At 36.3% G+C, this 25,800-nt stretch overlaps 2 protein-coding genes and 1 non-coding gene across 3 annotated transcripts; 2 read left to right on the forward strand and 1 right to left on the reverse strand.

Annotated features, from left to right (window-relative positions):
* Positions 1–10,281: 10,281 nt before the first annotated feature.
* LOC142181242 (uncharacterized) lies at positions 10,282–13,859 on the forward strand. Its single transcript, XM_075254097.1, has 4 exons — positions 10,282–10,476; positions 12,459–12,967; positions 13,037–13,461; positions 13,553–13,859. The coding sequence occupies exons 2-4, from the start codon at positions 12,463–12,465 to the stop codon at positions 13,622–13,624; spliced, it is 1,002 nt and encodes a 333-aa protein (XP_075110198.1). The 5' UTR covers positions 10,282–10,476; positions 12,459–12,462; the 3' UTR covers positions 13,625–13,859.
* Positions 13,860–19,807: 5,948 nt separating this feature from the next.
* Positions 19,808–19,878, forward strand: TRNAG-GCC (transfer RNA glycine (anticodon GCC)). Its single transcript has one exon. It is a non-coding gene; the product is annotated as a tRNA-Gly (tRNA).
* A 99-nt stretch (positions 19,879–19,977) lies between these two features.
* On the reverse strand, positions 19,978–23,948 carry LOC107818687 (uncharacterized protein At5g01610). Its single transcript, XM_016644723.2, has 3 exons — positions 23,674–23,948; positions 21,213–21,267; positions 19,978–20,538 (listed from the first exon to the last, which is right to left on the reverse strand). Exons 1-3 carry the CDS (start codon positions 23,758–23,760, stop codon positions 20,168–20,170), a joined length of 513 nt encoding a protein of 170 aa, XP_016500209.1. The 5' UTR covers positions 23,761–23,948; the 3' UTR covers positions 19,978–20,167.
* Positions 23,949–25,800: the final 1,852 nt, after the last annotated feature.

Consider the following 25,800-nt stretch of genomic DNA (forward strand, 5'->3'; position numbering starts at 1 on the left):
CGAACGAAATGTGCAAATGCACAAATTCCACGAATGACTCTATTCATAGAAGTATTAAAGATATCTATGTTCTTGAATTTCCGTGTATCATAATATTTTATCATATGTTCATGGGTCTCAGAAAAATACGAAAGTTAAAAGAGTTTACTTTATGATATTACTCAAAGGCAAAATGGTCTTATGAGATTCCGAAAGATTTTATTAACGTACTTTTCATGCATTGCATTCATGTGCATTGACCCATGACCAGATGACATTATATACGCGTATATATGTAAATATATGTATATGGGATATGGGAAAAGGTTATGGCGTTATATATGCACCACCACCTGATCAGCTGGTATATGATGATGATGTTGCCCACAGTGGCTGAAATATGATTCAAACGGCGTTATATACACATATATATGTATGTGTTCAAATGGCGTTATATACGCGTATATATATATATGTATGTATGTATATATATATATATATGGGATATGGGAAAGGCTATGGCGTTATATACGCACCACCACCTGATCAGCTGGTATACAATGATGATTTTGCCCACAGTGGCTGATATGATATGATGGGATGCCCTCAGAGGCTGATGATGTTATGAAATATGTGCCTATGCATGACATGACATTCATACGTATATGCATGACGCTAAAAGTAATTTATGATTTAAAAAAGTTATTCAGACTTACAGGTTGAGTCATGTACTCTATATGTCTTCCATGTCTCTTATGTATTTATTTATGTTCCTTACATACTCAGTACATTATTTCTACTAACGTCCTTTTTGCCTGGGGATGCTGCGTTTCATGCCCGCAGGTCCCGTTAGACAGGTCGAGAGCCCTCCATGTAGGCTATCAGCATAGCGAAAGATGTTGGTGCGCTCCATTTGCTTCGGAGTTGCTTGTTTGGTTAGTATGAGTTAGACGTATATTGTTTGGTATGGCAGGACTCTGTCTCGACCTTTATGATATTTATGTATTCTTAGAGGCTTGTAGACATATGTCGTGTACGTGAAAGATTGTACGGCCTTGTCGGCCTATGTTTTGAGTTTATAAATGATTATGTTGGCCTATTAGCCCGTATGTCACGTGTATATGATAATGTAATAAGAAAGATACGTTACGTTGGTACTCGGTTAAGTAAGGTACTGGGTGCTTGTCGCGGTCCATCGGTTTGGGTCGTGACAAAAGTGGTATCAGAGCAGTTCTATCCTAGGGAGTCTACAAGCCGTGTCTAGTAGAGTCTTGTTTATGGGTGTGTCGTGCATCACACTTATAAGCAGGAGGCTACAGGGCATTTAGGATTCTCACTCGTTCTTCTTGCACTAGATCGTGTGGTAGAGCTCACTTATAAGAAACTCAAATTCTAAAATTCTTTTTTTCTATTATTCGTAATAAGACGATACCTGCATCGATAAAGAAGGATTGGAAAGAGAAATAGTTGTGGAAGAGCTGAGTTAGAGGAATTGGATTTTTGTATAATGCCTACGATAAGTAAATGTGAGGTCTTTTGCAGATCATGGGTGTACGGAAAGGTGCAAGCTTCCTTATAAGAAGCCTTATAGCAAGAATGTCTATCCATCTTTATGGTAAAAGACAATAAGAGATTAAAAAGATAAATACAATTCTCAACAAGCAAAAGAAGCAAGAGGAAGAAGAGTACGAGGCACCCAATTAATGAAGGCTAATGGCGTTTATAAATGAGGCAGAGGAACATAAGCTTTTTAAGTTATATTCAATAGTAACAGAGGTATATACAATTGGTCGCAACCATTCCAGGTATGCCCTATGGAGATTAACAAAAGTAGTATAAGAAAATATGATGCATGAATTGATTGCGTCAGTTGACATTTCCGAAGGATATTGCAAATATGCTAATAGATATCTTTATGAGACACCAGATGGTGCACTCTGAAATAGTGCAGCCAGATATGAGTACTAAAAAGATATGCACTAAAAGCTTTAAAAGGATAAATATTACCTTAGTGTGGATCGTGTCCCTAGTAAAGCGAGAACATTAAGCAACTTGAAGAGGCATTGGATAGAGCAAAGGGAAGCTAAGAGCAAAGAATGTCTTGTTCAAGTTTTCAGAATAAAATGGTAGGCATAAATGTTAGCGGGAAATAAGAAAAGAGTTAATAAAGCATAATGAGTAAGATGTGATACATGGATGGAAACGATAGATCAAAAGATGACAATATTACAAAATCTATAGTCGAGTGAAGGAAGAAACGAGAAGTGACAGGCCGTAGGACAACAAAAGAGTATAGGTCATACAATCATGTCCTTATTTCAAGAAATAAATTTGCAACTCTAGCGTGATTACCAAGAGGAAAAGTCAGACCCCAGAGTAATAGAACCAGTATGGATTGATGAACAAAATAAACTAAACAAGAATTAGGGACTGAGTGACTGATGATAGTTGCCATCATAAGAATTTCAGATTTTGTTCCGCCAATAATAGAATGGACGACAAAAGAAGATTTATGAGAAGTTCAGAGAATGGTCATTCAGGAAGACGCTTCCCTATAACAAACAAAGTGAGCAAATTTAGTTTAAGGGACTGTATGTGCCGGTTATACTAAAATTCACCCTCGTGAGTAAGGGAATTTTTCATCCTTGGTACGGAATAATTGCCGCAAGGCGAGTAAGGATCATTGATGTTGAGAAACGACGCCAAAGATGAAGAGGTAAAACATCTATAGGTAGATCCTCCTGGCTTCAACTTTTAGTACACCCCTAAAGGGGGGAATATGGAGTAATGTGGCACTAAGTCAGAATTAAGTAATTCTAATGACTATGGAATGGTAAAGGAAGAATGCAATAAATGAAAAAGGAATGAGATGGCATTTATCCAAATCTTACAGATACGTTACGATTCAATAATATTGTGCAAGCACGACAAAAAGGAGAGGAAGTAAAGGTTCCTGCCTGAGCTGTTTTTAATAAATAAGGAGCCAGCGCGAGACGTAAGTTAAAACAAAGTAAATCATCCAAGAAAGATTACGAAGAATATTGATACGAAAATGGGCCATCGTAGTTAGTAATTGGATAGGAAGATCTCAGTTATGGCTAAACAGGAGATTACAGACGAGTCATCAGATCGTGTAAAATAAACATAGTAGAACCCAACATGGAGAATTCAGCCTCGGAGAATATCATTATAATACTTGAGATATATTTAAACAAGATTCGGGATAGTTAAAAATACCATATTAGTGTTATAGGGATAAAAGAAAGTGTCACTGGGAAGGCAGTCAAAATATCAGTTCAGAAGCAACCATACAAGCTCAAGGGCATGGAAGTAAGCAACTACGATGATTATAGGTAAGTAAGGATATCAAAAAGGTATGTAATAAGCCCACAGCTTTACGTGAGTCAAGGGTTCTCCCTAAGTACCACATCAAAAGACTAGCTGAGGAAATAAGGAAAAAGGCTTCAATCTTGGCACGACGACCTAGAGAGGAAATGCTCTTGTAACAATAATTTCACAACAATATTGTACATCCTCCATAAGAAAGAGAAATCTACCGTGACTAGTGATCGGGAAGTAAAAATCAAAAGAAATATTCGAAGATCATATGAGTTGTACGCAAACTCCGGCATGCGTGAGAACTAAGATAAGCTAAGTATGGATGCAATAAGGGGGCAGAAGGACCAGGAAAAGTAATAGCTTACGTTGAAAGCTAAGATGGAACGAAATAATTATTTGATCAATAATCCAGTGTTAGTACGTTATGGATACACTCAAGATTTTGGAGCATTACCCAGGCAGTATATTTGTTGACAATCATACAACCATAGAAGACTCTGGTATAAGTTAAAAGAAAGAATTAAGCCTAGCCATAGACAAAGGATTGAATTGTTAGAAGATTGTATCATGGATATTCCATAATGCCCATGAAAGGCTAAGGTAATAACTGATACCATGAGCCACGGATTGGAAGATTGCTTAAGCCTACGTAAAGGAAGAGAAATAATACAACAACCATAATCTATAATGGCTTTACAAGGAAGCCAGTTAGAAGAAGTACCAACCTCATAAGAAGTCAGTACGCAGCTCCCACTGGATTGTGTATGTACTAGAGGTGCGAGTATTATAATAGAGCTTCAAGTTATGAACGTGAATTACACCTAGGTGTAAGGGAGGTCAGGAAAGAGATAGATGATACGATGCGAGATTTTAAGGTAAGTAAGATAAAGGTGAACAACGTACGAGATACTCAAAGGCAGAAGATTGTGAATTGTCTATACTTCGGATAGAAGGCTATCAGCATGGGGATCCAGTAACCAGGAATGATAATGGCATCGTCAGCGACATGTCTTCCAACCTATGGTTTCTAAGTACTGAGAGATCAAGTTAAGAGAATAGAGAAGAGTTGGAGGCGGTGTGATGTATCGCTTGACATTCCAGAATAATATGAGGAAATATATAGTGTAAGCAAGTTGAAGGAAAGTTGCGAGTATTATAAATGGATATTTATAGGTCGCAAGCTAAAGTATGGTAGAGCGACAAAGTTTTGAGAAAACATGAGTAAGAATGAGGAAAGGCAAGTGAAAAAGTGACGAGAATGGATAAGTCCTCAAGATTAAGTCCATGAAAACAAGAGAGCTAATGGTTTCTCTAAATTATAGAAAGTTCAGTATAGCCTGAATGAGCTCAAAGGAGTCTAAGACTCGTGGCATTTAGAAGAGATGGAATGTTTCCCTGGTAATAGAATGAGGATATACTTTGGGTCATCGATTGAGTAATGATCTGACGAAGAAAAGAAAGGGATCTAATGAATTGGAAAGGATTAAAATACCCACGCAAAGTGAATCACATTGGGATGCTGTGAGATACGGTTATGAAAGCATGGTATCCCCCAGGGGGATCAATTTAATCATTTCAGATGTTCCCCGATGAAACGTGGATCCTAGCACAGTGTTATATAAAAGGTTATGTTATTAGGGGTAGATTATAGATCAATATTGAGATGAATCAACAATGGATGGATAAAATTTATAAAGTATGAGATGATAGTAGGCCGTCATTCTTAAGATGGACAGTAATGTGGAAGCATTAAAGGACATAAATTTATACGTATTGGATAAGTAATGAAAGTAACCTAGAATTTGGTAGCAGACCTCAGTAACGAGAAATCGAGGTAAGAGTTACGGTATAATATGACCTATCTTGATGCAGTAAAGTCATACGGAGGGATAAATGGATTTATGAAAAAAGGTATAGCAATATTCGTAAGTTCAACAAAGTACCGAGTGAAAGACTTCAGTACACCTATAGATGTTCAGAGGTGCATCCTATTAAGCCTTGTATATATTTAGAAAGTAATGCCTAGAGATTGGCTAAACGACGGAGGAAAAATGAGAGGAAAGTCGCGTAGGCACACTTACAAGGTCAGTATCATAGAGGCTTCATGACGAAAGGTAGCAACAGTTACGAGATTAGAAGGATTCCGACTACAAGTTAAGGTGTGAGAAGGAGGCCTAAGGAAGGAATGCCCTGGTCTTTGGACTTATTCACCGAACAGTTGCCTAGATGGCAAGAGGACTACTAAAGTGTTTACAAGAGCTATGGGATATGATAACGATAAGCGTATCAGTCAACATTCGAGGACGAATGTTCCAAGAGGGGATGATGTTATACCCCATATTTTTGTACATGAAAATACACCATAAATAAATAAATTAATGAGAGCCCGGAAGTGAGATGTCACGTCCAGCAGTATTACATTATGGTGATGTCATGTTTTGCAATTTTAAGTTACAACAATGTTGCACCGTAAAGTATTGTACGTTAAAATTTCGTTTTCAGTTAACCGATGTAAGACTCGAGGATGAGATCATCTTGAAGTTATCATACTTACGCTATTTATAGCAAGCAATAAATAAGTGTTATGAAGAATAAGAGGGTACACAGTTTAAAGAAAACGAGTTTCGTTAAAAGTAGTCAATTTGGAATAAAATACGGGTCGAGCGATAATACCCGATAATTATGAACTAGTACCATGCAAAGTACCATATGACCATGGTAGTATAATATATAAAGTATATATGAAGTATTTTAAAACTAAATAGAATTTTAAGTAATTTGTGGAAATTTTTAAATTATGTGGGTAATTGATTAATTACCGGATAACATAATATTATCCAGTTAACTAATAAGTGAATAAAATATTTACAAAATCACACCCCAAGAAAATGTGGCAGCCACCCCCCACCCCCCCCCCCCCCCCCGTTTTAGTTAAGGTGACTAACTACTCACATTTACATGTGTCATAAGGAAATTAAAGGAACTAAATTACAAGTCATAAAGACTTGTGTGAAGTATTCTCCAAGTAAAGCTTAGACAACATTCAATTTAGAAGTTGGTGATTCTTCCTTGGATTTTTAAATCCAAAACCTTGGAACAGATTCCTTAGCCAAATCCAAGTATTTTAAAATCCAAGAAATTTCGTCCAAATCTTGGCTTCATTTCAAGTTTAATGTTTTTGGCATTGGAAACCAAGAACTATTGAAGCAGAATCATTCTCGTCCAAATCCTTGGCTCCATTTTGTTATTTTGGCAGTGAAACCAAGCCAATTTCGTTCCTCAAATTCAAAAATGCAGAGGCCTAAATCCGATTTTTCGGTTCTAAGTTCAATCCACGAAGGTTTCTAACGGGATAATTATATGGAGTCATTCCTACTCCAGGTATGTTAAGGCTATCCCTTCATTCTTTTGGCATGATCCATACGATACGAACGAAATGTGCAAATGTACAAATTCCACGAATGACTCTATTCGTATAAGTATTAAAGATATCTATGTCTTGAATTTCCGTGTATCATAATGTTTTATCATCTGTTCACGGGTCTCAGAAAAATACGAAAGTTAAAAAGAGTTTACTTTATGATATTACTCAAAGGCAAAATGGTCTTATGAGATTCTGAAAGATTTTATTAACGTACTTTTCATACATTGCATTCATGTGCATTGACTCATGACCAGATGGCGTTATATACGCGTATATATGTATATGGGATATGGGAAAAGGTTACGGTGTTATATACGCACCACCACCTGATCAGCTAGTATATGATGATGATGTTGCCCACAATGAATGAAATATGATTCAAACGGCGTTATATACACGTATATATGTATGTGTTCAAACGGCATTATATACGCGTATATATGTATGTATATATATATGTATATGGGATATGGGAAATGTTATGGCATTATATACGCACCACCACCTGATCAACTGGTATATGATGATGATTTTGCCCATAGTGGCCGATATGATATGATAGGATGCCCTCAGAGGCTAATGATGTTATGAAATATGTACCTATTCACAACATGACATTCATACGCATATGCATGACTCTAAAAGTAATTTATGATTTGTAAAAGTTATTCAGACTTACAGGTTGAGTCATGTACTCTATATGTCTTCCATGTCTCTTATGTATTTATTTATGTGCCTTACATACTCAGTACATTATTCGTACTAACGTCCCTTTTGCCTGGGGATGCTGCGTTTCATGCCCGCGGGTCCCGATAGACAGGTCGAGAGCCCTCCATGTAGGCTATCAGCTTAGCGAAAGATGTTGGTGCGCTCCATTTGCCTCGGAGTTGCTTGTTTTCTTAGTTACGTATATTGTTTGGTATGGCGGGACTCTGTCTCGACGTTTATGATATTTATGTATTCTTAGAGGCTTGTAGACATATGTCGTGTACGTGAAAGATTGTACGGCCTTGTCGGCCTATGTTTTGAGTTTATAAATGATTATGTTGGCCTATTAGCCCGTATGTCACGTGTATATGATAATGTAATAAGAAAGATACGTTACGTTGGTACTCGGTTAAGTAAGGTACTGGGTGCTTGTCGCGGCCCATCGATTTGGGTCGTGACAGCAAATATGCAGGGAGATCTCCCAGAATACCGTTTTGTAGTCCCAAAGTAAATACATAGCTCAAAAAATGAAAATAACTGCTACACCACAAAATCGTACAGTTTAGACTAAGTACAAGTCAACTAAAAAGCAATAAATCCACTAAGCATGTTGCACAAAGTTCAAATAAGCATTTAAGACACGTAGACATGTTATTCTAGGCTGAACAAGATAATTACACATGCTAGTATAATTCAATTAAAGTGAAACAGATTATTACTTAGTGAAAATGGAGTTTTTATAATAAATAGCCCGTGTACGCACTCATCACTTCACGTACACGACGCTCACATATCAAACAGTACCAAATCCTAAGGGGAGTTCTTCCACACAAGGTTAGGCAAGCCACTTACCTCGAACCAAGCTCAATCAATCGGTAATAATGCGTTTCCCACAAATATCCAACTCTGAATGGCCCAAATCTAGCCAAAAGCAATTGCATATCATAAATACAACTATAATAGACTAATCTAATTAATGAAATCAAGACTTTAATAAGAAATTCGAAAATCGCCCTAAAATGTCTACCCGGGCCCACGTCTCAGAATCATGTAAAAGTCACGAAATATGAATACCCATTCACTCACGAGCTAACTCGTACAAAAATTATCCCAATCCGATATCAAAATCTCAATCAAAATCCAAAATCTTAGTTGAAGAACTTCTTCCCATTTTTCCCAAATTTTCAACCCAAATCCGAAATTAAAAGATGGAATAATGATAGATTAGTGGAATATAACCAAAATCAAGTAAAGAATCATTGCCCATTTGATGTCTCTAAAAATTCCTCAAGATCTCGTCCAAATCCGAGCTCTCAAACTCAAGTTGTGATAAGAATGGTCAAACCCTCGTTTTTTAAATGTTATATTCTGCCCAGGTGAATCCTTCTTCGCGAACACAGCCACATCCTCGCGTTCGCATAGAGCAAAATCTCACTGACCAAAATTCCTTTTTCGCGAACGCATACCTTGCACTCCTTGCTGCTTCGTGAACGCGATACCACTACACGAACGCGTAGAACAAACCCTTGGGCTCCATAACTACTCCACTTCATCTACGCGAATGTAATGTCCTTAACGCGTTCGCGATGCAATGATCAAACCTTCGCGAACGCGGCCCCAACTTCGCGAATGCGAAGAACAACTTCAGGTTGGCCTCCCAGATGCCTTACGCGAACACAAGACTTCTCTCGCGAACGCGATGAAGGAAACCAGCAACAGAAACACCAGATTTTCTGCAATATTCCCAAGTCCAAAAATGATCCTTTGAGCATCTGAAACACACCCGAGGCCCCCGGGACCTCAACCAAACATACCAACAAATCCTAAGATATCATACAAACTTAGTCGAGCCCTCAAATTACATCAAAAAACGCTAATAACACGAATCATCCTCCAATCCAAACTTAATGAACTTGAAACTTTAAATTTCTACAACCGATGCCGAAACCTATCAAACCAGGTTCGATTGACTTCAAATTTTGTGCACAAGTCATATTCAACATTACGGACCTACTCCAACTTCCAAAATTGAAATTCGACTCCGATATCAAAAATTCCAGATGGAGGGAGTCGAGTGGATGGAGGGAGGGAGTATATAGCTAGAGACTTGGACTTTTTGACCTTTTCTTCTTCTTAAATATTTTTCTTTTTTATTCCCTTTGGATTCTTGTTTCTAGAACTCTGATATTTATTACATGCCGATATTTGTTTATATACAATTTTGAGGTTCTAGTGAGTGTTATGAAAACTATTTTCTTGGGAGAATCAGATAGGTCATTCTGCGATTCAAAATTCTGACGATCGAATTTAACTTACTAGGAAGTTCAGTGTTTGCACGGCTTTATCGTGGCCCACGTGACATTGACCTTTTCTGGTTTTGCCTGTTCACTTGTTGGGATTATTTTCACCTTTTAGTATATATGGTCCATTAATCTCTAAGAAAAGTCATCTCCCGTCTAGTTCGAATCCAAAATTTGAATTCAATGAGCTTAACTTTTAAATATTTTAGTATTGAACTTATAATTTTACATATAAATTTATGTTACACATCGAAAGTATTTAATTCAAATAACCTAAACGTGCTACGTTGGATTCGCCTCTTCCGGATGAGACATTTGCCATGGCATGATCCTCTATCGGACCAAGCTGATAGAGAAGTTGGACCAATCGAGGGAAGGAGTGAGCCTTTCAACCGGACCGGGGTGTAGGGTGGGGTTGGGGTTGGGGGGTGAAAATGGACAATTCAAGGTGGGCTATCACACAAGTTGTTGTGACACAACATAACATGCCAAGAAACTATCTTAAAACCTCACCTTCTTAAAAGCTCCACTGATATTCTACATCGTAATGAAAAAGAAGAATAAATATACCATAAGTTTGTTAACACTTAGCACTATCTTTCCTGATGTATCCTTTGAATACACCCTCGTACATGACTCCCGATGATTTTTCGCAGAAAGATGATGCGATGCTATCTGCTAAGAATCATATATAGTTTTGCTCTCAATGGAGAAATTATGTTGCTGGTACTTGTTATTCTTTTTATCCTTTTTCTTGTCACTGTGATCTTCTTACTGTGTAGGAAACGTTCAAATTATTCTTATAGCTCCAAGTCTCAGAGGTCTTCACCAGACCAAATTGTTCCATCACCTTATCCCTAACATTCCCATGTCAACTATATATATTTAAGCCGTTTATCGCGATATTTGGGAGTTTGATGGAGCAAGATGGAATATATATAGAGGCAGGACTTGAAGCTTATGGGTTCGTGATTTTAATGTTTAAGTTACTGGGTTCTAAATTAATAAATTATTTATTTTCGATAAATTTCTTAAGACAAATACATATTTTGGACAAAAGTTACTGAATTTTGTCGAACGTGTAGGTCGTGTTCAAACTCCGCACCTCAATATATCATGAATCAGATTCGTTATATTCATAACTAGATGTGATGCTAAACAAATTGTTGAAAATTGTTAGAATCTGTGTACTTGATGAAAATAAGGAGAGCATCTGTTTTAACACGACGTAGAATTAGGATTAGCCTTAGTGGCAAATAGATGTACATTTAAGATTTAAACTTGATAGATTTAATCTTTAAAGTTGTTTGTATTGAACTCATTGTACTTTTGAATAGTGAATTCAGAATTCGGTATTTATTAAATTTTAGTGATATATTTATATTCTGTGTTGAAATTTGTGAATATAATTTGAATCAGTTGGTCAGAAGCTCTTGTAAATGGATGGAATCTAAGGAGAAAAACAATGAAAAATTAGCCTAAATAGCTGCACACCTCATCTCTTAAACCAAAAATAACCTGTGGAAGTATAATTCGTGCATTATATATATATAACAATGTATAATTATGTACACTAACTAGTAAAAGTAAAAATAAACAGTAAATCTGACCTGCTATTGGTGTGATAATCTCACAAACATTCTGTTGGACTTTAAGCCATTGAGCTTTAAAGTAGAAGAAATGTGAATTGGAAATGGAGGGAAATAAAATGAAGGGAAAATGAAAATTTGAAGAAGTGAACTTTTGTCTTGCACTTTGTCCCTCATTGGTGAGGGACAATCACATTTATGTGCTTATATATAGATTCACTTCTTAAAGCTCTTAAAAGGAGTTGAAGAGAATTTGGACAAAATTTATTTAATTATTTAATAATTAATTAAATGTCAAATCACTGCTGAAAATACGCTAGAACACTGCTGAAAGTTCAGAGGGCCTCGCTGGCCGCGGTTCTGCCTCGACCGCGGTAGAATTGCGGCAGTCAGATTCAGAGAGGCTCTCTGGCCGCGGTTCGGCCGCGATCGCTGTAGAACCGCAGCAGGCCACGTATTTTCTGAAAAGTCACCTTTCCAGACACCTCTTCTGATTTTTGCCTATAAATTCTGAGGCAAGGCTGCATCTTCCATATACGAAAAACACTCTAGAACTTCTTTCTTTCTGAATATACTGCATCCTAATTCGCAGTCTCTCTCTCTCAAATTCGTAAGTGTGATTTTGCTCCGTTCTTTGAGTTCGTTGGTATCCTGCAGTTTGTATTGCCACTGTTGCAGGAAGGTCTATTCTGTTTTATCCTCCCTGTGAGGGGGTTAAAATTCCTTAAGGACGCACAAGAAAATTCTGGACTCGGAATATTTCTGATTCTTTACTATTTTATACATATCTTTATTCTTCTAACAGTTTTTTGATTTTTTGTTTTAACACAGTAACGATCACAACCTTAAGGAATTTTATTTACTAACGTTTCTGTGTTGATTATTAAACTGTTTTCTTTATACTTTGTTGGAGACTAAAGCCTTGTTGCTTTCTACTCCTATAATTGTTTTTGTCCGGTTTAAAGTACATAAAAACTTTGCCGGAATAATAAACGTACGAGTTTAAAGTATATAAAAACTTCACCATTGTTACGTGTTGTATGGTTGGTTTGATATTCAGTTTGAAGATATCAAAAACTTCACTGATTAACAAGTTCTGTATTGTTTTCAACTTTACAGAAATATGACGAATGAAAACCAAACTAATGGAAGTGTTGCGGGAACGGTTGCTACTGTTGCAAGTCGTTCTACTCTTTCTCATGCTATGGCACCGGCAGAAAAACCCGGAAAGTTTTCCGGTATTGACTTCAAACGTTGGCAAATGAAGATGCTATTTTATCTTACTACGTTGAGTTTGCAACGTTTCATCAAGGAGGATCCTCCGGTCATGGCTGAAAATACTCCGGATGATGAACGACTTGTTGTAACTGAAGCATGGAAACATTCTGATTTCTTGTGCAAAAACTACATATTGAGTTATTTGGAAGATGGCTTGTACAATGTTTATAGTGTCATGGAAACTTCAAAAGTGTTATGGAATGCACTTGAGAAGAAGTACAAGACTGAGGATGTCGGACTTAAGAAGTTCGTGGCTGCAAGGTTTTTGGATTTCAAGATGATTGACACTAGGTCCGTCATAACTCAAGTCCAAGAATTACAAGTCATTGTGCATGACCTCCTTGCTGAAGGTATGACCCGAATCAATAATTTTATTAATAAGATTTATTTTATTATTAATTATGAATTTGTTATTGAAGGTATGGTCATAAATGAGGCCTTTCAAGTCGCTGCTTTCATTGAAAAGTTACCTCCGTTGTGGAAGGATTTTAAGAACTATCTTAAACACAAGCGGAAGGAGATGACACTAGAAGACTTGATTGTTCGTCTGAGGATAGAAGAAGACAACAAAAATGCTGAAAAGAAGTCACATGGAAACTCGACAATAATGGGGGCAAACGTTGTTGAGGAGGCGCCACAAAATAAGAAGAGGAAGAAGGCTTCCGGACCAAAGAATTACCCAAGCAAGAAAAAGTTCAAGGGTAATTGCCACAACTGTGGAAGATCTGGGCATAAGGCCGTGGATTGTCGTGCGCCCAAGAATGATAAGAAGAAAAAGAATCAAGCTAACATGGTTGAAGATGAAATGGAGGACTTATGTGCCATATTGTCTGAATGCAATTTGGTAGGAAATCCAAAAGAATGGTGGATAGATTCTGGAGCCACCCACCATGTTTGTGCTAACAAGGAGTTATTTTCTTCTTATTCCCCGGCAGGACCCAACGAGACAATCTTCATGGGAAATTCATCAACGGCCAAAATTGAAGGAGTTGGCAAGATTGCGTTGAAGATGACGTCGGGAAAAATAGTGACTCTAAATCAAGTCCTCCATGTTCCAGAAATTCGCAAGAATCTTGTGTCTACCTCACTTCTTGTTAAGAATGGATTCAAATGTATTTTTGTTTCTAATAGTGTTGTACTTAGTAAGAACGATGTATATGTAGGAAAAGGTTACCTAAATGAGGGCCTTTTTAAGCTAAATGTAATAGCAGTTCCTATCAATAAAGTGAATTGTTTCTTCTTACTTACTTGAGTCAAACACTTTATGGCATTCGCGTTTAGGTCACATAAACTTCAAAACATTGCGGAAGATGATAAATCTAGAAGTATTGCCAAAATTTGATTGCATTAATTCCAAATGTCAAATATGTGTGGAATCAAAGTATGCTAAGCATCCTTATAAGTCCGTTGAAAGGAATTCAAGTCCTTTAGACTTAATTCACACAGATATTTGCGACATGAAGTCAACACCATCTCGCGGTGGGAAAAAATATTTTATTACTTTTATTGACGATAGCACGAGATACTGCTATGTTTATTTACTTAATAGTAAAGATGAGGCAATTGATACTTTCAAGCAATACAAGAGTGAAGTTGAAACGCAACTAAACAAAAAGATTAAAATGATAAGAAGTGATAGGGGTGGCGAATATGAATCTCCTTTTGAAGAAATTTGTTTGAAAAATGGCATTATTCACCAAACAACTGCCCCTTACTCTCCACAATCTAATGGAATTGCGGAGAGGAAGAATCGAACATTGAAGGAGATGATGAATGCATTGCTAATAAGTTCTGGCTTACCACCGAACTTGTGGGGGGGGAAGCTATACTTACAGCTGACCGGATAATCAACTGTGTACCTCATAGTAAAACACAGTCCATTCCTTATGAAAAGTGGAAAGGAAGGAAGCCTAGCTTGAAATACTTCAAAGTGTGGGGGTGTTTAGCTAAGGTACAAGTTCCTAAACCTAAAAGGGTTAAGATAGGTCCAAAAACGGTTGATTGTGTGTTTATTGGATATGTAACCAATAGCAAGGCATATCGTTTTCTGGTTCATAAATCAGAAAATCCTGAGATTCACATTAATACGATAATAGAATCAGATAATGCTGAATTCTTTGAAACTATTTATCCGTATAACAAGGAAAGTGAAGTGACCTGCCAAAAGTCAAAACGACCTCGAGAGGAAATAACATATGGTATGCCTAATGAAGAAAATCCAAGAAGAAGTAAACGTCAAAGGATATCTACTTCATTCGGTCCAGATTTTCTGACTTTTCTGTTAGAAAATGAGCCTCGTACCTTCAAGGAAGCAATGTCTTCCTCAGAAGCACAATATTGGAAAGAAAATGTCAATAGTGAAATAGAATCCATATTGAGCAACCATACCTGGGAATTTGTTGATCTTCCTCCAGGTAACAAAATGTTGGATTCTAAATGGATTTTCAAGAAGAAAATGAAGGACGATGGTACTATTGACAAATACAAGGCAAGACTTGTTGTCAAACGATTTAGACAACGAGAAGGTCTTGACTATTTTGACACATACTCGCCGGTAACAAGAATTACATCTATTCGGATGCTAATAGCGTTAGCCGCCTTGTATGGTCTTCAAATCCATCAAATGGATGTAAAAACAGCATTCTTAAATGGTGATCTTGAGGAAGAAATTTACATGAACCAACCTGAAGGGTTTGTGGTTCCGAGAAAAAAAAAGAAGGTGTGTAGACTTGTCAAGTCCCTTTATGGACTAAAACAAGCACCCAAGAAATGGCATGCGAAATTTGACCAAACAATGTTGTCAAATGGTTTTAAGATTAATGAATGTGATAAATGTGTTTACATTAAGAACGTTCCAAATCATATAGTCATTGTTTGCTTATATGTTGATGATATGCTAATAATGAGCAAAGACATTGCCGACATTCAAGCTACTAAGCGTATGCTTGCTAGTAAGTTTGATATGAAAGACTTAGGAGTTGCCGATGTAATTCTAGGAATTAAAATCCAGAGGACTCCTCAAGGTCTAGCTTTGTCTCAATCACATTACGTGAAAATGGTACTTGAAAAATTCAAACACTTGGAATTTAGAAGTGCAAGGACTCCAATTGACTTAAACCATCATCTTATGAAGAATAAAGGTGAAAGTACATCTCAATTGGAGTATGCTCGTGTGTTGGGAAGTCTAATGTACATCATGAACTGCACACGACCCGATATAGCTTGTGCAATAAGTAAACTTAGTCGATTCACAAGTAATCCTAACAAGCATCACTAGGTGGCTATGAAACGAGTTCTGGGATATTTGGAATATACCCAAGACTACGCTTTGCACTACAATAAATATCCTGTGGTTATTGAAGGATATAGTGATGCTAATTGGATAACCGGCTCATCAGAAACAAAGTCCACAAGTGGATATGTGTTTACTGTTGGTGGGGGAGCAGTATCTTGGAAGTCTTCCAAACAGACATGTATCGCTCGCTCTACAATGGAATCAGAGTTTATAGCATTGGATAAAGCCGGTGAAGAAGCTGAATGGCTTCGGAATTTTTTAGAAGACATTCCGTTCTGGCCAAAACCTGTGGCTCCTATTTGCATACATTGCGATAGTGAGGCTGCTATAGGACGGGCAGGGAGCGTATGTATAACGGAAAGTCTCGTCATATACGACGAAGACATAATACCGTTAGACAACTACTTTCTAGTGGAATTATCACTATTGATTATGTAAGATCAAAGGATAATGTTGCGGATCCACTTACAAAAGACTTAACTAGAGAGGGAGTTGAGAAGTCATCTAAGGGAATGGGACTATGGCCGAGGACAAGTCAACATGGCGGTAACTCTACCTAGAATTTTGGTTGTTCCAAGATCTAGGTTCAAGGAGCTCAAACAAAGTTATGATTGACCGGTTCAACATTGTCAAAATAAAAACTTTGGTCCATTCTCGTGATGAAGACAATGTTCAGTAACAAGGATAGAACTTTACACGTTCTTTAATGATTACCTAAGTTTGATGAGGTATTTATCAAATAGTGTCAATCTAAAGGATTACACATTTAGGAATCACCTATGTAAGTGTGAAGTGGAAGCCGCTTCAATGAGAATTCTGTAAGGCCAATTCTCTACGCACTTATAAAACCAGGCGGTGTTCATGGCTAAAACGAACACAACAATGAGAACCAAAAGACGGTTAAGGGTTGGTTGTGTGACATATGGCTATCTAGGTATACACTAAAGTTCGACGGTTCAAAGATATCAAATCTACCGATTGACCGAGTATATCCGACATATGTTCACTACGGAAAATTCAAAGGGAAACCTACTTATCCAGATGCAATTAATCCTTACTTGCAAAATCACAGAGCTTTCATCTATGATATTTCTTGATACAGCCATTCCCATTCATGTGGGGGATTGTTGGACTTTAAGCCATTGGGCTTTAAAGTAGAAGAAGTGTGAATTGGAAATGAAGGTAAATAAAATGAAGGGAAAATGAAAATTTGAAGAAGTGAACTTTTGTCTTGCACTTTGTCCCTCATTGGTGAGGGACAATCACATTTATGTGCTTATATATAGATTCACTTTTTAAAGCTCTTAAAAGGAGTTGAAGAGAATGAACCCTCGCGCCGTCGTCGTCGCTCGCTCGGCTCGGCTTTGGCTTCGGCTTCAGCTTCGGCTTCGGATTTGTCAAATGATCGATAAGATTATTTTTGGACAAAATTTATTTAATTATTTAATAATTAATTAAATGTCAAATCACTGCTGAAAATACGTCAGAACACTGCTGAAAGTTCAGAGGGCCTCGCTGGCCGCGGTTCTGCCGCGACCGCGGTAGAATCGCGGCAGTCAGATTCAGAGAGGCTCTCTGGCGATCGCGGTATAACTGCGGCAGGCCACGTATTTTCTGAAAAGGCACCTTTCCAGACACCTCTTCTGATATTTGCCTATAAATTCTGAGGCAAGGCTGCATCTTTCATATACGAAAAATACTCTAGAACTTCTTTCTTTCTGAATATACTGCATCTTAATTCACAGTCTCTCTCTCTCAAATTTGTAAGTGTGATTTTGCTCCGTTCTTTGAGTTCGTTGGTATCCTGCAGTTTGTATTGCCACTGTTGCAGGAAGGTCTATTCCGTTTTATCCTGGGAGGATTTAATCCATTACCTTGGCAACGTGTGAGGGGGTTAAAATTTCTTAAGGACGCACAAGAAAATTGTGGACTCGGAATATTTCTGATTCTTTACTATTTTATACATATCTTTATTCTTCTAACAGTTTTCTGATTTTTTGTTTTAACACAGTAACGATCACACATTCTTGGTGGAGATTCACTGGATTTTCGTAGGGTATAATTGGGTTTTCTGTACCGTAGAAGGATACATTTACTATTTCAAGGCAAGAACAATTAATTTTTCTAACTCTAGCATGAAACTAATGTACCTTTCTATAATTTTGCTAGCCTTGTACTTTTGTTTGGTTTTGCTCTTATCTTTGCACTTTGTGCTATTTTGAGGTGCCCACTAGCATATTGCTTGGGCTGCTATATTGGTTTCTTCATTTAACATGTTTTTGAAGTTTTCACATGAATTTGGGATGCTGATTTGACAAGAATCACTGTAAGGGAGATTTTATTTCAATTATGAGTATCAAATTAATTGGTGTGCGTGATAAGTTTGAAATATCGTTAACCTGGGGTTCAATGTTGTAATCCTAGTTATGCTGAAATATTACTACATAAATAGCAATCAAAATCATAGTTAAAACAGTGTCAACCATTGGATGTGAATCAAGTATTAAAAATGAACAGTCGGTGCATAATGTATTTCATATTTATGTAAAGTTCGGTAAAGGGCCGTATTCTTACGGATGTGATGTAGACAACTTACCTTAATACAAGCATTAATGGCTGCTTCCATTGTTCGAACTCGTGACCTATAGGTCACACGGAAAACTTTACGGAATAATATTGCGTGGTCACTTTTATGAGCCTTTCAGGTTGGATAATTTGCACAAATAGAAGACTTCTGTGTCATTATTGATTTTTTATCCAGCATGTCTCATGGGTAACTTCAAGTTTAACTAGTGTTGCCCTTCGCTTGCTCCATGACAACATTTTTAACTTTTGGCTTTAAAGGTTTTTACCCATGAGACAAGCCGGGGTCAAAAAAGTAAGAACATCTATTTTTAAGGTCATTGGGTATAAATTCCTTTCTAGGTCTCTGCTCGAGCTATTCATGGATTATCCATCTACACCAGAGCTGCTATAACGTTCAAGCATCACATGAATATGAATAAAGGTTAAATGGGTCTTAGTCAAAGGAAACATTCATTAAACATCAGATATAATAAAGTATACATCTGTAAGTTCCAAGCGTGGTTTTTCATTCAATTATGCAATCATATAGTAATATACTTACAGCTCAACGGACCGAGAAAATACTATTCAGGGAAATTAGATTTGGGACTTCTTCGCTTTGCAAAACTATAAAAGTGCATTATGGGTTACAGGAACAAATACAGTACATATTTAACGTTTTATCCCGCTGAGAGTTCACACCAAAAATTGAGAAAATCAAGCTTTGTACTCGCAGGAAGATCAATGACATAAAAGATAAATTAAAGAAGTTCGGTAGCTGTATCTTCATTTTTCCAACTGCTTAACTAATACCTAATCTTAGTGGTGGCAAAATGGATAAAACAAAAAATAGTTATTCACCCATATTATCCATTAAAATATGAGTTGGATAATGAACTTTTTAAAAATGGGTCAAATATGAATAAAAATTATGTTATCCACTTAGAAAATGGAAAACAATGGGTGTAACTTTTTAAATTTGGGGTTCCTAAAGTATGGGAGACTAGGAATTCTCCCAACAGTGATCATATTCAAGAAGTCATATTAACCTTTTTTTTATCCGTATTAAATATGGGTCGGACTGAAGAATTTATTAGTTTTTGTATTACCCGTTTTAACCCGCCGCATATCCCACCCGACTCGCCCGTTTGTCACCCCTGCGTAAGCTTTATAACATCATCTATTTTTAAGCGACAAAGAAATTGTGTAACTGCTTTCCCTAATACCTAAGTATGATAACCTCATCTTTTTTAGGCTAATAAGAACTGTAATAGCATTAGCAAAGTCAATGACTACAAAACTAGGTAAAAACAATCATGGATAAACAGCAGCACCAGTGGTCTAGTGGTAGAATAGTACCCTGCCACGGTACAGACCCGGGTTCGATTCCCGGCTGGTGCATTTTCTTTTTTATTTACATTCCGACAATGAATAGAGCCAGCTAGTTAGATACTATCCCCGACTCAAAAAAGACTCAACTTTGACACATGCGAAATCTGGTTTTACAACATTTTTATATTTCATAAGTTTGCAATTAACATTCCAATTTAATCCAAATTCAAAATATTCACACAACTGTTTCACAGAGAAGTCGCAACTACAACAACTCGAACAAAGAAGCAATGAAGAGCAATACTTTAAGGCTTTACAGATATATGACAATCTCAGTGTTCATAATAAGTTGACAACACTAGAATTTATCTACAGCGACTCCATCTCTCAAGACCTCATAAGCTTCCCTACTACGGGTTTTCTTCAAGCCAGCCGTGAAATGAAGCTTTGACTTTTCAGATGAAATAGCCATAACTTTTACCCACATCATCACTTTCGTTTTCATTCCCTCTATGTCAGCTAGCTTTCCTTTCTCCAAATACCCAGTAACAGCTGTAGAGAAGCGTAATACAGACGAATCCCTGTAACCAACTTCACATACTGAGGGAATATAGACAGTAAGCTTCTTGGTTTCTTCATTGAACTCATAGTTGGTGGCATCACGAGGGAAAATGCCTACTGGAAGGTCATACTCCTTTAGCAGTTCTGGCAATGGCTTTTGCATTTTTCCTGCAAATCCGATGCAAAGCAGGGATAAGATAGCTCCTGACTATTTTGGCAAAGGAATAAGAGAGAGAGAGAGAGAGAGAGAGAGAGAGAGCTAGCTCAAGACTCATACTGACGAGCGTCCATAGATTATCATCGATAAAATGACAGCATCTTCAACAAAATTAATCGATGTTGTTTCTACGAGTAAGTGAAGAATTCGATATGAGAAAATATTTGGGTATACCTTTTAAGAAATCAAACATTTACAAAATAGTATTAAATTATTCAAACCATCAAGGTAACCCAACTTGTGGGATTACACTGGCTTTTTTTGTTGTTGTATTCCAACCATCCAGCTAAACAGCTTTAGCCTCTTTTTCATTTCAAGAAAGAATAGATTTTTCTGAGAAAAAACTAGAAATTGATTGTGTTTTTTTGGGGACATTCAACATGGTTTATCATAAGCTAGTTTACTCGGCAGCCTGAATATCCACAATCAACTATCCTATACATCATGAGACAAGACTGCAAAAAGAAGTAAAAGGTGAGCATTTTATTTCTCTGTTCCTGTGCCAGCCTAATGTTCACTAGGGGGATGGGGTACTAGCATGCTAGTGTTCAGACAGCTTCAGGGTTAGACGTAAAAGTTTACAGAAGACAAAAGGAGCTAAAAGATAATGAGGAGGAAGACTAACCTTTAATCTTGTTCACCAGCCATTTGCTTCCTCCTTCAATACTGCTTTGCAGGGACTAATTTTAAAAAGGGGAAGAAGTCCCAGACACATGTAAAAAGAAGACGAGAAGAGAGAAAGTCCATGGAGAGATCTCAATCAGAACTAAATCAATAAAAATAAGCAAATGGTTTCTCCAAGCAAATTGCAAATTAGTAAACATATTTTGTTTTGGTTAGGGTAGGTATTCCTTAAATAGTCTCAGCTCACACATATCAAAGCAGATTGACACTCATCAATATTTGAACAAAATTGGAACTTATTTTAATTTATTGCATCAATTTCAATTTAATAGTTTCACCAGTGCAGAAACTTGAAGGTGGATCTTGTAATTACTTTCGTCGGTAAAATGCTTTTCATACTTGTAATGCACAACATTATCATACTATACTACAAGTAGGAACCTACTAAGTCCAAAGTTAACTTACAGAAATATCCTTTAAAAGCTATATGACCATTTTGTCCTAGAGCAACATACTCAGTGTATTCCTACAAGTGGGGTCTGGGGAGGGTAATATGTACGCAAACCTTACCCCTACCTTGTGAAAGTAGAGAGGTTGTCGTTGGATGACCTTCGGCTCAATAAAGCAAAAACACAGCAGTTATGACAAAAGAGAAAAGACTATGAAAAGCGAGATAGTAGCAACAACCAGAAAAAATAAAAAGGAAGCAAAGGAAACATCAGGTACTAATATCAATCTAAAAATAGGAAACACGAGGATAACACTAGAGTATAATAAAAAGGAGAAAGAACCCATATCCTAGCACAATACCTATATTTTCAGGAAATAAGTTCCTATTCAAGAGTAAAGCTTCAGCTTTTCGGATCCATGGCATGATAGGATGTTGGTTGTGCACTTATTGTAGTAACAAAGTAGGACAAGACACAGAGCATGTTTTCTACATTTTTACATAAGAAATTTCTTGTGCTTTGAAATCCAAGAATGCAATAAAGGAAAGAAAGAGGATGTAATTCAACAAAGTTTATGCCCACTCCAACAATTCTTTGTCTGCAATTAAACAAGTGATGATTGCAGCAAAGAAACTAATCCATCTAGCTCAGCTTGAGAACGGTGGGGAAAATAAAAATTTATGCGAAAGAATAGAGTATTGGCCCAAAACTTGATAAGCAAAACACTAACATGTGGGAGGTAATAAGACTTATTAAAAGTTTGTCAAGCTGCGATTTTGTGTTGGACTAAGAGAAAAAATTGAGATCTCCGTGGTATCATTCTGTTCATAATCTATTTCCCGCTATTTCATTTACGCTTACAGCAAAGAGTCATTTCCTCACACATCTTGTTCTAGAGAGGAAAGCCGGTTAAGGTGCTTAGCTGGATGGTTTGATTAATTCATAGAGATTTTTTACGAATTTGCCTTCTCAAATGTCATACACAAAAAATCTTTCATATCAAAATTTTCGTTTGCTCTTAGGGAACACCATCGATTCATTTCTCGAGGATGCTTCATTTTCCGGTAATTATCTAAGGATGCCCAGTCATGAGCTTTTTTTTCTCTGTTATTATTTTGCCAAATGCCGGCAAAGTCAGCAGCTCACTCATCCCTACTTAACTATAGATTCGTAGGAGAAATGCAAAAGCCTCGTGACATCGGCTGAAGGAATACGGAATTCCAGCAGTTATTTTCCCTCATGATGCCACCAACTATGCGTTTAATGAAGAAACTAAGAAGCTTACTTCTATGTTCCCTCAGTATATGAGGTTGGTTACAGGGATTTGCCTATATGTGAGATCGGATACAGGTGAGAGTCATGTTTCTCAGACATATCAGTAGCTAAACCATGGCTTAGATAGAAAGCTCACTTAAAGTTCAGTTCAACTGGAGTCCAAAATCGAAAGTAATCCCTCCATGACTAATCTCAATAAACGATGTTGCAATGTACTTATTTGAGAAACAAGCGAAGGCACTTCTCTCGACAATATATCACGGGAAAAAAGTTATGAGCACCTATGTTTGCGCCAAACCAATAAATGCATGACATATTTCTTTTAAATAAACTTTCTATCACCATACCGTTTGCACTCATATCTGTAATTATCACATTAATTTTCCATTCCTTTCTCTAGAGACAAGAGACTAAATTTGAAAGAATTTCCCTAAAAACAAGCTCACAAGAAAGAACAGTTTAAAAGAGAAAAACGCAATTAAGAGAATAAACTTCTAATTAAGCATATTCAAAAACAGGGTACATATATCACCACCATTGACCATAAAAAATTTAATCTTTAACGGTAAATCAATCAATTGAACCCCGTAATCTAGTGATCCCAAAAAAAAACGTAGTTTAAGTAACCCCCCACCCCCAAATTAAATTATCGGGAAATTAGACTAGACCAGAATTGGTGTAAACAGTAAACCCTAAGCTTTGTTGGGGAAGGGAGTAAATAGAGAAAAAGGGACGTACGTTAATGTCATCGCCGACGGAATTGAACTCTTTGTTGGCTTTCTGACCAATCCAGTAAGAACCCAACTTGTTCAATATCTGATCCATTTATAAGCTTCTGAATACAAAGTTGCCTTTACTGATCTAAGAGAGTAAACAAGTCTTCTTCGTCGTCGGGGTGTTCTTCTCTCTCTCTCGGCCTAGCTCAAAGATAGAGGGAGAGAGAAAGGCAGGGCTTTGGGGAGACTTTTCTTCCTCAACTTTCAACACCTAATTTTTTGAGTTCCTCGTCAATTATCCAAAATTACCTATTAAGCCATCTTTCTTTTATTTATCACAAAAGAATTATACTAAACTATGCATATGCATATAGCACTTAGAAAATAGCTAAACCAAACTTTTCAAACTTTCAATAACCAAATAACTATTTACCCTCCAATTATCAATCTTTATCTTTTTATTACTTTTTTAATATTATAATAATTTTTTTCTTTTAAATCTATACTATAAACTTACCTATATAATAAATAAATTTTAATTATAAAATTTAAATTTAAATATTTATAGCATATATAATATTAGAACAATAAAATAATTGAACATAGTTTTCAAGAATATAGGATGCATATTACAAAATATACCACTATTTTAAATAATTATTTCTTATATTAATTGTATGGAATATATATTTTAAAAGCTTCTATTCTCTTTTATTCTAAATTGTGTAAATAATTCTTCGATTTTTTGTTGTATTTATCAAAATTACTATTACGAAAATATTATTTAAATTAAAACGTTATTATTTAGCTCAATTATTTTATTATTCCAACATTATATATGCTTAAAAAATATTTTGCACTTTTTTACTTTATAATAAAAAATTAATTTATTCTATCGGTAAGTCCATAATATAGAAAGGGAAAATTATATTATTTAAAAAGTTTTTAAAAAATTAAAAAGATAAAAGTTAATAATAATTTAGAGGATAAAATAGGTATTTTGACATCAAAAGTTTGAGAAATCTGGTTAAATGGCCTTTTATATGCAATAGGCACAGTTAAGTGATAAACAAAAGAAAGATGACTTTACTAGGTAATTTAGGATAGTTTAGTGATCGTTCGAGTAATAGACTCCATTTTTTTCTTAGAAGTATACTTGTGTTATTCTTCTTAGGTGTTGTTACTAGTTTGTAAATAGTTATCCATATTTATTTTATATCAAACTAGCAATTCAAACTTTAGCAATAAATAATTTAAATTAAGAATATTATATATATATATATATATATATATATATATATATATATATATATATATATATATAATTTGACTATTCGTTAAATAATAGATGTGTGTATAAAAGTTGGTAGATTTGCATTTATTGATTTAGTTTATGTCACGACCCAAAATCAACTGTCGTGATGGCACCTATCGTGGAACTAGGCCAGCCTCTACTTAACAACTCATCACAATAGAATAACTTTGAAAGTAAAAACGGAATCATTTGACATTAAAGAAACCTTTTGAAAACAGAATAATTCCCAAAATGCAATACAATCCAACCCAAAATCGGGGTGTCATTGAGTACATGAGCGTCTATATCATAATAGAGTCTAGAGAAATAACTGAAATACAACTAGTGATAAAGAAGGAGAGTCAAGGCCTGCGAATGCCGTGCAGCTACCTTGATAGTCTCTGAGCTCAGAAACCTCGATCAGCAGCCTCTGTCGTAACCAGAAACACAGCACACGAGGTGCAGGGAGTAACATGAATACATCCAACTCAGTAAGTAACAAGTCAAAACTTTAAATTGAAAGGTAGTGACGAACTCAATCAGTACATGTATAATAGAAATAATTGTGCAGAAATGTAGTTCAAATTAAATAGGCAGCTCAAAATAGTAAAGTAAAGCAGATTCGAACAGTATAAAGAATATAACTCTGCTACCTCTACAAGCCAATGCACACACTGTACATGATGCACTATGTTGTCAGCTTCAAGTGCTTACACACTCAAATGCTCAACCATTCGGTACTGTATATGGCCCAAATGGCCTAGGAAAGTGTGATGATCCAAAAGGTTATCTTATATTTTAGAACTTGATTTCGTATTGTGAGACCTTCAAAACCTTATATTATTCCTCCTCGAT

The sequence above is a fragment of the Nicotiana tabacum genome, chromosome 5, assembly GCF_000715075.1.
Source record: "Nicotiana tabacum cultivar K326 chromosome 5, ASM71507v2, whole genome shotgun sequence".
Classification (NCBI taxonomy): Eukaryota; Viridiplantae; Streptophyta; class Magnoliopsida; order Solanales; family Solanaceae; genus Nicotiana; species Nicotiana tabacum.